Raw genomic sequence first — 13765 nt, forward strand, 5'->3', positions numbered from 1 at the left:
AAAGAGGAGCTGAGGATTTAGAGGTGTTCCCCTTTGTCATTTACCTATCACACCCCTGGATCATCCCCAAGTGTCATGCCTAAATTTCCCCGGGGGAAGTCCCGGAAGCCGGGCTTCCTTCCCACCCGGCAAAAGGCTCCGAGGGGAAGCGCGCTGGGCCACTAGAGGGCGCGGAGCGGGCCGCAGAGACCCCAGAGCCGCGTTATGGCGGCGGCGCGGGTGCTTCTGTCTGGACGGCCGGAGTCGGTGAGCTTCGCGCAGAGCGTGTGTGGCCTCCTGGGCGCCGGGCCGGGGCTCGGGCCGTGGCCCACGTACTGCAGCCTCAAGCGGGGGCAACTCGTCCTCTCGTACAGGCGGTTCCCAGGCGCCTCCGCCAGGCTTCCGCTCCAGGTCCGGAGAGGGGCGCACACGGGGCGGGGACGGGGGGTGAAGGGCCGAAGGTAGGGACTGGGATCTGGTGGGGGCTGGAGGCGAGAGGCCTGGGGGCCAGTCGCCCGACGTGGTCTCTTTCCCCATCGGGGCGTCGCCCAATTTTTGAAAGCCCCGCCTCGCTTCTGAGATATTAACCCCAGCGGCTCCCTCCCGCCAGCGACCCCCTTTCTGCCCTTTTTCGGCCCTGGATCAGCAGCCCAGGGCTCCTGGAGCCGAGCTGCCCACGAATCGAGGTGTGGATCTGGCTGTGGAGATCGTTCTGCAGTCCAGCGATCAGACTGTCTTGCTGACCCGAAGGACACGCACTCTCAACGTTTCCCCCAACCTCTGGGTACCCCCAGGTGAGCTGTATGAGGACAAGGCCCTAAGTCCAGGAAAGAAATCTGCCCTTTACCCAACAGTGCTATTCCCAGTCTCAGAATGACAGAGAAGTAGGCCCAGAAATGTGGTCTCAACAGGTCCCATAATCACAAGGGGCCACAACTGCATCTGTGCCCACTGGAGGAGGGGGTGGTGTAAACAGTGAGTGAGGGTCCCTGACCAGGAACACCACCATTCACCTACTGGTCCCACTGTTGTTGCAGGTGGGCACGTGGAACCTGATGAAGAGGTAGCCAATCCACTGACCCGACCTGCACCCTGCCCTGAAGGAGGGACCACCTTGGGTGTGGGCTGAGGGAAGGGCAAACACAGGACTTGGAGGAGTCAGGCGGTGGCCTCTCTGACCTCCTGCCCCCTCACTCCCAGCTGCTGGACGCAGGACTTCGAGAGCTTTGGGAGGAGAGTGGACTACAGCTGCCCCAGGGACAGTTCTTTTGGGTCCCTCTGGGGTTATGGGAGGTGAGACAGGGACCTGGGAGCCCTTAACAGCTTCTAACCCACCAAAGTCCAGAGAACAGCCACACTTGCCTTGACCACATGGGACCCGATGGAGTGTGGGTGGTCTGGCGTCCCCAAGCTCACAACCCTTACCCATGTCCCTCCTCCACCACTTCTACTCTCCACTTCTTCAGCTGCATTTACAAAGCCTCAAAAGGGGACAGGAAGTTCTCATTTTTGCTGTTTTCTTCTCTCTTAGTCTGCCTACCCTCCTAGGCTGAGCTGGGGTCTCCCCAAATACCATCACATCATTCTCTATCTACTTGTCATCTCCCAGGAGTCACAGCAGCAGCTACAGGTAGGCCTGGCAGTAGAGGAAGGAAATGCGGCTTAGGAGGCCCAAACAGACTGGTTCCGACTATGACTAAGGAGGGGGAGAGGGAAGCTCAGAGAGAACCAAGAAATCCCGTAGCCTCTCCCCTTGTCCCTGCCCCAATCTCTCCACTCCACCTGTGGGTAGGCTGTGATCCAGAACAGGTCTTCTGAGACAGGCCATGACTAAGAGATCATGTCTGGCCCCAGGCCCGGATCCAACCAAACCCAAGAGAGGTGGGCGCCCATATGTGGCTGGGACCAGATGTAGCAGCTGCAGTGGCTGCCACAGAGGATGGGACAGAGACACCCAGACATCTTCCCCAGGACCTACCGCCTTCTGTCCTGTAAGTAGGAACTTCTCCCTAACCCTCCAACACACCAACACATACACACTGAGAAGTTCATCTTCTGTCTCATCCTTCGGGGAAATTTTGTGCTGTGGGGGAGATTTAGGGAGGGAGTTGGTCAACTGATAATGAAGAGAGCACATGAGATCAAAGACACTGCCCATGATACTCCAAGGGTTCCTGTCCAACTGGCTAACACTGAGACCTGGGTTTCGGTCCCACTCTCTCATGGGGGCAAGTCATTTAACCCTCCTCTCTGTCAAATGAGGTTAACACCCACCCACCCCTCTCCTGTGGTGGCTGGGAGGATCAGATGACCTAATGAATACGAAAGTGGGCTAAGCCACAAGGCACAGCCCAGACAGGAGCTGTCATTCTGCAGCGCAGTAGAACTAGAAGAGAATGGAAGAGCTCGACCTCTGGTCTTGCCCACGTCCACACTGCTGCGGACAACCCCAGCCACGGCAGATAGCCAAGAGAGGGTCAGCACTGGGACCAAGTTTGCCCTCAGGCTCTGGCTACAGCATCTGGGCAGGTAAGGATGAGGAAGGACTTAAGGATTCCACAGTGGTGGGCTGAATGGTCTAGTGTTTTTATGGGTGTGGGGGAAAGAAAGGAAGAACTGCCCTTGGAAATCCTCAGTGTGACACCCCTACCATGTAGACGTGGAGCTCACTCGGACCCAGGGCCTGCAAGGGAAGAACAGAACGTGGACCATCCCCCCCACCACAAACCAGGGATCTAGAAAGCAAAGTGCTTAATCCCCTCCCCAGCCCACCTCCGTGACACTCACAGAACATTCACAACCTTTATTATGGGTAAGAACTTTGCTACAACTGTGGGAATAGAAAGTAAAATTACAACATAGATCCTAGGCCCTAGAGGAGCCTGGAAAAAGGAGACTGGAGAGAGCACAAGGGTGCTCCCACCTCCCAGGAAAGGTGCAGAATGAGCCAGACCTAACCACAGGGCCATGGGCCTTTAGAAGCTCAGGCCCCAGGCTGGTCAGCATAAGCATCATTGTGAACTTACTTAAATATATAAATAGAGAGACCCAGGCGATTGGCCAGGCCCTTCTCCCAAACCCCTGCGCATCAGGGCTAAGGCCTTATCTCCTCCTCAGTCACACTGGGAAGCAGGAGGCAGGGAAAGTCATCTTTGGAGTATTTTGGTTTTTCTTGTTTACACACAAAAAATATGCAACCCAAAATAGAGTTCTCTGTCCATGTGTCTGCCTATCTCAGTTACTCCAGCTGTCTGTTTGGCCAAAGAGAACGGAATGGACATGAAGAGACGATGGATATGGGGAAGGAACACAGCCGGCTTTGGGGAATGGGAAGAGAGGGCATCTGGGGGACACGAGAAGGGCCCCCTCCCCACAAGGCTTTAGACAGTCAAGGCTGAGGATTCAGCCCTCTCCCCAACTCACATCCCATCCCATTTGCCTCCCACTGCCTAGGTTAACAGACCCAAAGAAATGGGCTGGACATCAAAGAACATTTCCAAAAACAGACCCCAAATGTCCTTTAAAAGAGGTTAAATATTAACCCTTTGGGTGCTAGCCTTGTCAGGCAGAGATAAGGCCAAAAACAGGTGTCCATGAAGATCTTTCTGGCCTTGACCAAAGCCCTTCTAAGGGGTCAGAGGGGCCAGGGTTCCAGACTCCACAGCATACTTGCTCAGTGTTGCGAGGCGGTGAAGGTTCCATAATCCAGGGGACTCAGTCCAGGGAAATGATGTCTGACCGACAGCCAGTCAAAGACGGACCTGAGGGCAGGGGTCCTCCATGCCCCTCCCTTAAGTTTCCCCCAGGGGCCACAATGCTACTGACACGGCCAGGAGGGGGTGCCGGAGTGGTGCTGCGGTGAGAGCTCCCCAACGTGGGGCCTAGCGGGCCCAGGAAGTGGGAAGGGGTCCCTCGGTACTGGAAGAAGTGGCCCAGAGCATCCTGTTCGTCTAGCGAGGTGATGACGGACGGACCATAGTGCTGGGAGGAATCAAGAGCATGGTTTAAGATTTTATCCTGACTTTACCCGCCTCCCAGTCACTCATCTCAGAAATATCATATGGGATAAATAAAACCCCCAGGCTCCCAAAGTATTCTCTGAGAAGCAGGAGAGCCTCCCTCTGACTCCTTCCCCTACTTCCCCACACCCCACCCCTCTTCCCTGCCTGGAGACAGTCCCACCAGCTTGCTAGATTCTCGGCCCTGTGGGCGTCTGAAATGTGTGGAATGTCCGGCTGGGGCAGTCATGGTGCTCAAGTGCACATGGGTTTGGGGGGGTGGGGAGGGGTGAGCAGACAGACGCAGAACTACACTAAAAACTCTGGAGACAGAACAGTAAGTAACGGAGGGCAGAGGAAGACATGGGTGAGAATCCGAAGAAGTCCCAGTGGGCCCTAGGAGGGAAATAAACTGCCTGTACCACAGTTTCCTTCCTTCATGGAGAAGCACATTAAGGTCCCTGGGGAAAATGAGAGAGTAAGGGGGCCCATCAGTGCCTAGAAAGGAAGCTTCAGAGATCTGAGATGGAGAAGGGACCACTTACCTGACTCTCAGTCTGAAGAAAAGAAAATAAATCTAAACCTGGTAGGAAAAGAAAAATTAAAATCAACCTCCTATCTGACCCCTTCACCAAACACGTGCGCGCGCGCACACACACACACACACACACACACACACACACACACACACACACACACACACACACACACACACACACAATCAAAGAAGTTCCTTGGATTGTGGCCCTTTGCAAAACAGCCAAAAAGCTTTGAGAAGGAGCAAGGGTTGTAAGCTGGTTTGGAGGAGGATATGGCAGTGCACGGCCCCACCTTGTGATCAGTGTCATACCTTGTATATCAGCCCCCAGTGGGAAGGCAGGTGGGTACTCATGTAGTGGGAGACTGGACAGGAAATCCCCACCCAGTGTGCCCATAGCGGGGCTCCGTAGCACCGAAGATGGCTGGTGACCAGATGTCAGGACTCTGTGAGAAGACAGAAGGAATCACGAGAAGACAGAAGGAATCACAGATGTCCTCACCCAGCTCAGCCTCTCAAGTCCCCTCTCTGCCCCAGAGTTTGCCCAGTGATCAGAAAGCATCCTGACTTCTTCCTCTCCCTTCTGCTATAGAGTCAGCCTATTTCTTCATACCCTTTGCTTCCAGGTAGAGCTGGGATAGCAGCTGAAGTGACAGGACAGTGCTTCTTCGTCGGGGGCAGGTCCTCCTCATCTGATGAGCTTTCTATTGTCAAGTCAATAACTTCAACCTTCTTCTTATTCTCTGATGGATTGCCCTCTTGGACTGGGCTATACTGGAGGCCTGTGGTTGGTAAGAAGACTGTGTCTCAGAGAAGAGGCCATACAAGACTTAGCTCAACTGGGGGACAGGGGGTCACTCACCATCCAGCCCATACCCTGGCGGGGGGCAAACCTCAGATGCCTCCTTCTTGGGTTTCATTGGGCACCAGGATCCATCTTCCATGAACTGGATCTCATCACAATCCGAGCAGGAATTAAGAATCTCCATGAATAAACTAGGGGAGGGGAGAGATGGGAATTCATGTGGCTGGGAGATGGCTACAACAGTAGCCAGGGAGTTATGGGACTCACCTTCTTGAACCTCAGTTTCCTTATCTGTAAATTAGGGATGTTATCCACCCTCCTGACCTCTCTGAGTTGTTGGAATCAAATTAATTAAGGTGCATAAAAGAGCTTTGAAAATTTTAAGTGCTGAGTTTTAAAATAAGTACATTCTAAGCACATGTTCCATGTAGTACTAGGGACAAAACAGAAGGAGCAGAGATAACAGAACTCTATAAGCTACCTCAAAAAGAGGCACTGGGAACAAGAACCATAATGTAGGCTCTGGAAGCAGGTTAGGAGTCGCTAGATCAAAAGAACTTTATTGCTATGTTCAGTAAGAGGTGAGGTTATAGTTTGATGTAACAGTTTGATACACTGGCTCTGCCACTTACTAACAATGTAACTTTGAGCAAGATACTCAATCTCTCCAGGTCTCAGCTTCCTCACCTGTAATGACAGTACCTATCTCACAGGGTTACTGGCATCTCATAGGACTCAACGAGATAAGGCTTGCAAAGTACTTAGTACGGTGTATAGTTAAGTCCTCAATGTTGGAGGGAGAGATAGAGAAATAGGTAGGTAATATTTATATAAAAGAGACAGATACGAGTTGGGAGGGGAAGTAAGTTACAGATATGTATTTATATATGGGGGCAGGGGCCAGTCCTAGTGGATGTCCTAGGTGAAAGGAAGCTGAATGCAGAACGGCCCTACCCATCAATGATAAGAGATTCATAGGGAGCCTTCTTATCACACACAGGACATGTCCACGTTGGCTTCTTCTCATTCATCTGTAGATAAAGGGCAGCATCGAAGCTCTGCAGGTGGGCACAGGTGAGGGCCCGACAAGGGACAGTCAAGCGCATCTTCCCTAGCTGAGGAGAGACGAGTTCTCTGGTCAGAGTCCCCATGTCCCAGATAGCCTCACTCTAATAGCCCTAGGAACCCTCATCTGAGTCTAGAGGTCTAACCCACCACTCCTCCCCCTTTTCTTCTCCCTTGTACCCACCGGGCACATGAGTGACACCCGGAGACTTGTAGTGGCCACCTCACTGTCCGGGTCAGCGGTCAGCTTCTCCTTGACTGAAACAAGAGTGGGGCCAGAGCCATGAGGTCAGCAAGGCTGGCGAGAAGCCCAGGAGGTGGTGAGGCCAGAAGCAGATGGCTCTGGCTGAGAGGCGGCTGGGTAGAGCGCCTTTGGGGGCCAATGGGATGTCACATGGGGGTGGTCTGGGATCTGCATTACGAAGGCTAGGTGGCGGGGAGAGATTTCCCCATCCCTGAAGATGCTTAAATACAGCTGGGTGACACTTTGGCAGAGATGACCTAGAGGGAATTGAAGCATCACAAGAGGGTTAGTGATGATACTTAAAGACACTTTCTAGTCTGGAGAACCCATATTCCAACAGGGCTGGAGTTAAGGTCTGCAGGGTGCAAAGCAGATGTATAATTGGGAATGCAGGGTGTCAATGCCTGAAGTGGCCCCACTTTTCAACCACAAAGATTGGTAACGGGTATGGCATGGGTTGGGGTTCATGTGAGAGGTGAAGTAAGTTGTCATAAGAGGGGTATGAGTTTTAATTGTAAAGGCTCGAGGGCCAGGAAGAATTGGATCCTGGTAAGAGAGAAGAGGGACGGGATGTAACTCACTCAGTGCCCGGGAATGGTCTGGGTTCCGGATGCCCTTTGCTCTGAGTTTTTGTAGAAGGGTTCCTGCAGTCAGCTGCCTCACCAGGTACACAGACAAGGAGTAATTCTACTTGGAGGTGGTTGGGGGGGGGGGGGGGGGAGAGACAATCAGCTTCTGCATTGTACACCACTACCACCACCACCACCACCACCAGTGGCACCCCCACCTTGTCACATGAGGGCCAGAGACAGCAAGTTAATGCAGAGAGACCCATGAAGAGAAAGATGTTTCCCCAGCCCAATGCACTGGATGATTCCCTCTCACTCCCTGCAGGCTTCTCCAGGCTCCCTGCCTCAGCCACACTCACCCGTCCAAACTCAGATGACCAGTTGACCACGATGGTGTTGGGAACAGTAGCTGAGAGTCGAGCCAGGGGTGTGATGTTGATGGGGCGGCTGGGCCTCTTGGGCTCAGCCCCATTCTTGGTAGGGGGAAGGTAACCCTGGGGGAGGGAGGGAGGGAGGGCCTGGTTAAGACACCTTGTCTTAGGTCACTTACTTTCTGGAGAGAAGGTCAGCTCACTCACTGAGATGAGTGAGACGGGGGCCCATTCAGTGACTCAAAAAACTAGGGCACTCTCTAGGGTTGGCAGCAGGGTTCATTTCTGGGGAAAAAGGAGAACTTACTCACTGACCAGATAAATAGGAACCTGCTCACTGGGTTCTTGAAGAGGAAGAGTAGGGATACCCCACTTCTTCCAACCCTCAGCTCTGGGGTCATCACTTCTGAGAATCTTTCCTGAACCTTTGAGTTGAACTAATATCCCCCCTCTGGGTTCTGAGAGAACCCTTGTTCAGCCCTATCTTGGTACTCTCTAGATTATATTGATTCAGTCAGTAAAGTGAGCACCTACTATGTCAGGCATGTCTCTTTCATAATAGATGTAACATTTAGGAACTAAAACAGGGAAGGGGTTACTGCCAGAAGAAGGGAAGAGCATTTACCGGCAGGGGGCACAGTTTCCCATTGACCTTGACAAAGAGGTTGGGGGGGAAGTAATCCTCTTGGGGGCAGCTGGTCTCACAGAGACAGAACCTGGTAAGAGATGAGAGAAGATGAAAGGGTGGGAGGCAGTTCTTGCAGAGAGAGGCAGGCAACCTCAGAAAATCAGTCATGGATATCTAGCCTTCAGCTTCCAAACAAGAATTCCAGGGCTGGGGTGGACATGGCAGAGCAGGGTATCTCCTAATAGTAACTGTCATACCCTTACTTCATTCCCACCCTCAGTGGGAGCCCTGTGGGGAGGGAGAATCAACTCACCTTAGCTGCACCTGTATGGTATAATCGCATTTCGCTCCTGGCAGAACCTCTCTGGAAGAGGGAGGGAGGAGAGATGTCAGTATGTGGCCCCTGAAGGGCAGGGGGGAACAGAGACACAGAAAGTTAGATGTCCAGAGAATAGAGAAGGGACATACAAGAGAATGAGGGACAAAGCAGGTGCAGCAGGATGGAGAGGAAGGAGGGCAGGGCAGAAGAAGAGAAAGAGAGCAGAGTCTAAGGGTAACCACCTAAGGATGAGGCAGGACGACTGAAAGAGATGTACCTGGATGTGAGAATCTGCTGCACTTGCTGGGGAGTGAGGGCAAAGGTGAAGTGCGCTTCCTCAAACCGCTGGCTAGAAGTGGATGCTGAGGACACAAAGGGGCAGTTATTCCCAAGCCCATGCACAGGCAGCCACAGAAGTTGCCCCTATTCCAGGGTGCTGATCCCACAGGACTAAAGCCTAAGAAAGGCTTGGGGAAGAGGCATGGAGTCCAGGAAGACCCAGGGACCACAAAGAGCCATACCGAGGGTGGTGGGCCGGATGAGCTCCCCGTAGATTTCATAGAAGGGCAATGGTTTCATGGTGACATCAGGGTGCACAGGCTGGGGCAGAGGGGGGTGCATGTCCACTTCACGCTTGGGGCCCAGCAGGGTGCCAGGGGCCAAGAGGGCTGGGGGGATGGGAGCTAGAGGACCAGGAGAGCCTACAGGAGGGGTGCCAGGGGGCAGAGAGAGCAGAGAAAGATCGGAGGGCCCCAGGGTCTTCCGGGGAAAGCGTCGGCGGTAAAGCTCTTTGATCTTCATCTGGACACTGGGGGCACAGCTGGACTTGAGGAGGTGTAGGGCCTTGGCCAGGAGCTCGTGCTTCCGTCCACTCTTGTTCCGGCCAGCGAAGCCGAGGAGCACCTGGAGCTCAGACACCCGGAAACTCATCACCATGTGCTGTGGAGACCAGAGAAGCTTGAGAATCCTACCTTGCACAGGGCTGTCCTGCCAAAGACACTGGGGCTGAGCTATTAGGTGGGCAATGCACTTTCCCTCCAGCGCTAATCAGAAAGGTGCTTTGCAGCCAGTGGACTACTGGCCAAACAGCAAAGCTGGCCAAACGGACATCTAAGTCCCATTTTAGCAACCCTCAGATCACCTCACCACTGCCCCCCAGGCTTGAGCAGCCCTATCTCCCCATGCCTGGCAGTTGAACAGGTAAGGGCAGGGTACAGATAGCATGCCACCCTAAAGCACACCTCTGTGTCCACTACAGCCTTTTCCCTCCATCCCTACTGTGAGCCTGGACCCTCCTGTAAGCTACTTATCTCCTCTCCTGCTCTTTCTCAGACACTCAGATCCATCCCAGCTCCTGGGAAGAGGATAGGAGACAGGGAGAAGGAGGGGGGAGAAGAGGATTCAGGCCAGACAGCCCCATAGAGAAGAAAGGGGCCAGGTGGCTGGAGGATTGTGCCCCACGGCCCACCCCTCCCAACACCTCGATCTACCTCAGCTATTTTCCCCAAGCCTCTGAAGCTTTTGTAGCCAGGATTTTCAGGTCAGGGTTCAATGCTCATAACTCCCCCAAATCCTTTCTCAGTGTCATTTACATAACCACCCTCCCCTCAGTCCTATTTTTGTGGGAGAGAAACAGAACCAAAACTTGGGATGAGAGGTTAACAGTGAATTGTGGAATCCAGGTATCCTTCCTGTTTACCCCTTTACTCCATCTGCCAGGAACTAATATCCTGCTTCTCTCCTACCCAGAGAAAATAAGTGATCCTCCCCCTCCTCCACAGGGATGGAAGAGAGAAGAGGAAAGCTCTAAACAGAGGCCCTGGGAGGGTGAGGAGAAGGTGAGCAGCCCGAGCTAGGGTGCAGAATTGCATGCTCTCCTAGGCAGCTAGACCCAGTAACTAGACCTCAGGCCCTCCCAAGAAAATGGCTCCATTTCAAAAGGCAGAATAAAGCCAGGAGACAGGGATGAACCCCATGGTTTTTAAAGGTTCTGTGAGATGTCCTCGGATATGGTTATCCTCAAGTCTCTGGCAGTGGTAAGCTCCCTCTTTAAAGGACTCACTTCTATGAATCTCTAGGAGACCCTGCCACGGGCAGGCTTTCCTAGCCCTCCTCAATTCTTCCCCTCATAGGAGACATTATGGCTTTGGGCCCCTTTTGAAGAATATGATTAAAAACTTGCTCCTCTACCTTTCTCCCCATCCTAATTTCCTCTGTCCTGTCTTTATTTCTCCATTAGCTTTGTCAAGAACTTCTCCCTTACTATCCCATAGTTTCAAACTCCTCTGCCCAAAGATACCGACTCACACTAAGGCAGGACCTTCCTCTCAGCCTCCAGGATGCTTCTGCCCCACCCCTCGATCTAGCCCCGCACAGCCCCGCCCCCTAGATCTCAGCCGCCTACTGGTACTTCCCAAGGCTCAGATCCCAATAGCAGCCCCAAAGCCTCTATCCTCTCAGCGCCTTTCCCCCGAGGAGCCTACGCGTAATCTGCCCCCCAGTCACATCCAACATCTGCCCCCTACTGTCGCATCTCTGGCCCTTGATCGACTCGCCCCCTTTGCCTCTACAGCAGCTTTTCCTCCTGGCCCTACTCCTACATCTGCCCCTACTACCAAATCCAACTTCTACCCCGCGTCCCCGCCCCCTGCGCCTCGGCCCCCAACTGCGGCAATTCCCCTCAGCCCCACCCCTATATCTGCCCCGCGGCCCCGCCCCCGGAGCCCCGCCGCAGCCCCTTCCTCGCCCACAGCCACTTCTCACCATCCCCGGCAGCCAGTCCCCGCCACGTCTCCGGCCCCCACCCGAGCCCTCAGCACCCAGTCTCGGTCGCTTCCCGGACTCGGCGTACAGCCGGGCTCAGTCCAGATGGGGATGGGGGAGGGGGCCGGTACCTTTAATTCGCCCAGCTCCGCCATCTTGAGACATCGCAGGCGCCCGAGCCGGAGCCCGAGCTCAGGCCCAGGGACCGGCGCACAACTCTCCACCCCGGCGCCGGCCGCAAATGCCGCCTGCTCCGCCCAGCCCGGCCCCCTACACCTCCCCTTCCCGGCCCCGCCCGCCGGGTTTTGGACCCAGCCTCAGCCCCTCCCTCCACAGCCGAACCCAGCCCCTGCACGTCTTTGGCCGGTGTGCCAGACCGGTAGACCCGGAGGGAGTGTACCGCCCGAAGGATCGCGGGGTCCCAGGGGGAATGGGAGGGGAGGTGGACCCGAAGTACCTGGGGGAGGGGGCTTTGCCACGCCGGAGTTGAGAAGGGATGAGCTTTTAGGGAGCCAAAGATACTTGGAATACGGAGAGAAAGTATCGGGAAGGGCTAAATCTCAGAGAAATGGGGGAGGGGGTAGCGAAGTTGGAGGAAATACCCTCAGCTCCTTATCTACAAGTTTAACCATCTAAGTTCAAGAGTTCTACCAATTCGGGAAATGGGGGACATCTGATCCATTTTAGGGACGCTAAGGTGTCGTGAAGAGTTCATTCTATTCTCAATTCACCCCCTCCCCCCCAGTTACATTGTATCTCGTGGTCCGGCGGTAGGACTCAAACTCGGCAGCAAAAAAGTTTGGTGCGGAGAGTGGGACTTACCAGCACAGTTGCAGGGAGCGGGGAGGGGGCTCGGGAGGCTCAGAGGGTGGGCTGGAGAGGTGGGGGAAGGGGGCCCGGCGCCGCTCCCGCAGTCTGCCCGGCTGGAGGTCGGTCCGGCAGCTGGACGCTGCAGCCGCAGCTCCGCCTGGGCGGGAGCTCCGCCCGGCCCAGCGCTGGGGCTGGGGCCGCCCCCCTCCTGGGTAAGCCCGCCAGGACCGCGGGAGAAGTGGGGAGGGGGCGGAGCCTGAGACGGGAGGGGCAGGGACTCAGAGCCCGGCCGGGAGAGATTAACGCCTCTAGTGAGTGGATCAGGAGAGTTCTTGTATCTCCCACTCTCATTACCGCTGTGACCGTTGCAAACTCGTGTATGCGCTTGAGGTGGAAGAATGCTGCAAATAAGACGGTGTGGAACAGGAGTCTGATCGCATAAAGAGGTTCCTACTTAGAGTCTCTCTCCCTAAGGGTAAGAAAACATGGGCTGCTAAAATCCAAAATGTACCTAAACCCTAACTTTGCCTGTGGTCGCCTACCCCCTAACTCAAATACACTGTCACCAGAGACCCCACAGCTTTGCAGTAGCTCAAAGTGAACAGAGGGGAGGTTTTCTCACCCAAAAAGGGCACCTTTCTGCCACTCTGAACTGCCTGCTCTCCTTCCTCCAAAGCCGTAGCAGAGGCCCCATTCTCAACTAAGCTAATCACTCGCAGCAGGCAGGTCCCTTGAAAGTACCAACGTGAGAGCAGTTTACCCAAACTAGGTACTGGAAAAATTCATAGCATTTTATACTTAGTCGGCTGGGACCTAAGTGATAATGTCATTTGTTCAATAAATATTTGAATGCTGTTCAAAGATTGTTAGGTGGTGAGGACATAAAATCCTTGCAGGAATTCTCAGTCTAGCAGCAGCAAGATGGTTAAACCAATAATTGGCATACAAAAAGAGTGCTTTAATAAATTATATGAGTAATCCTCTCATTTAGCTTAAACCTTCAGTATAATCCTTCCCATGAGACCCCACAGCTGTAAGACTGAAGGTGCCAGCATACCAGCATCCCCAGGTACCTGTTGAAGTGGACCATACCCAACTACTTTGTGGATTTTGTCCCTAGGGAGGATGTCTGCCCTCTGCTGACACTCAGGTTCTTTCCTTGCTGCTCTGCAGCCAGCAATGGTGGAAACTCAAGCTCCAGTATTTGGTTCTAAATCCCAACTGCTCCCTCCAACACTTGAATCTTCAGCAGTCCCTGAGCTCATTTTTTGTTCTGTTAAGTCCTCTATAGCAAAAGTTACTATGGGCTAGTTTGTATCTTCTAGAATTTTCAGTGGTTTCAGGGGAAGGAGAAGAGGGAGGATTTTTTTTTTTTTAAAAAGAGAGAGATGGGGGAACTCTTTGGGAGTGATGGATATGTTCATCATCTTGATGGTGTGATGGTTTTATGAGTGTATACATATGTCAGAATTTATCAAACTGTACCCTTTACATGCAGCTTATTGTATATCAGTTATACCCAAATAAAGCTGTAAAAATGTAAAGAAAAAAAATCAACCTCACCTTGATTCCTAGTGACTTCATAAAGGAGGGATCTCCTTTAATAGTTAATTTGAGTCCCCAAGAAAAAGAGGAAATTCTTTTCCAAGGAGGAGCCGCTCAGTAGTGGACCTAAA

General features: G+C 53.5%; 2 protein-coding genes across 10 annotated transcripts; one reads left to right on the forward strand and one right to left on the reverse strand.

Annotated features, from left to right (window-relative positions):
* Positions 1–151: 151 nt before the first annotated feature.
* Positions 152–5704, forward strand: NUDT17 (nudix hydrolase 17). Of its 7 annotated transcripts, none has more exons than XM_067034884.1 (8): positions 152–246; positions 590–773; positions 1017–1042; positions 1180–1272; positions 1511–1609; positions 1834–1970; positions 2356–2508; positions 5142–5704. In XM_067034884.1, exons 1-8 carry the CDS (start codon positions 205–207, stop codon positions 5143–5145), a joined length of 738 nt encoding a protein of 245 aa, XP_066890985.1. In that variant the 5' UTR covers positions 152–204; the 3' UTR covers positions 5146–5704. The 7 variants fall into 7 exon arrangements, with proteins under 7 accessions (XP_066890985.1, XP_058904155.1, XP_066890975.1 ...); XM_059048172.2 differs by having other exon boundaries at positions 180–390; XM_067034874.1 differs by having other exon boundaries at positions 180–390; positions 629–773.
* Positions 2768–12299, reverse strand: PIAS3 (protein inhibitor of activated STAT 3). Of its 3 annotated transcripts, none has more exons than XM_059048077.2 (14): positions 12102–12299; positions 9038–9455; positions 8794–8878; positions 8511–8561; positions 8195–8285; positions 7558–7692; positions 7211–7316; positions 6570–6643; positions 6275–6435; positions 5378–5511; positions 5129–5297; positions 4828–4961; positions 4523–4560; positions 2768–3960 (listed from the first exon to the last, which is right to left on the reverse strand). In XM_059048077.2, exons 2-14 carry the CDS (start codon positions 9450–9452, stop codon positions 3694–3696), a joined length of 1860 nt encoding a protein of 619 aa, XP_058904060.1. In that variant the 5' UTR covers positions 9453–9455; positions 12102–12299; the 3' UTR covers positions 2768–3693. The 3 variants fall into 3 exon arrangements, with proteins under 3 accessions (XP_058904060.1, XP_058904051.1, XP_066890910.1); XM_059048068.2 differs by lacking the exon at positions 12102–12299 and adding an exon at positions 11411–11551; XM_067034809.1 differs by lacking the exon at positions 12102–12299 and adding an exon at positions 11280–11491.
* Between the last annotated feature and the right edge of the window lie 1466 nt (positions 12300–13765).

The sequence above is a fragment of the Kogia breviceps genome, chromosome 1 (genome assembly GCF_026419965.1).
Source record: "Kogia breviceps isolate mKogBre1 chromosome 1, mKogBre1 haplotype 1, whole genome shotgun sequence".
Lineage (NCBI taxonomy): Eukaryota > Metazoa > Chordata > Mammalia > Artiodactyla > Physeteridae > Kogia > Kogia breviceps.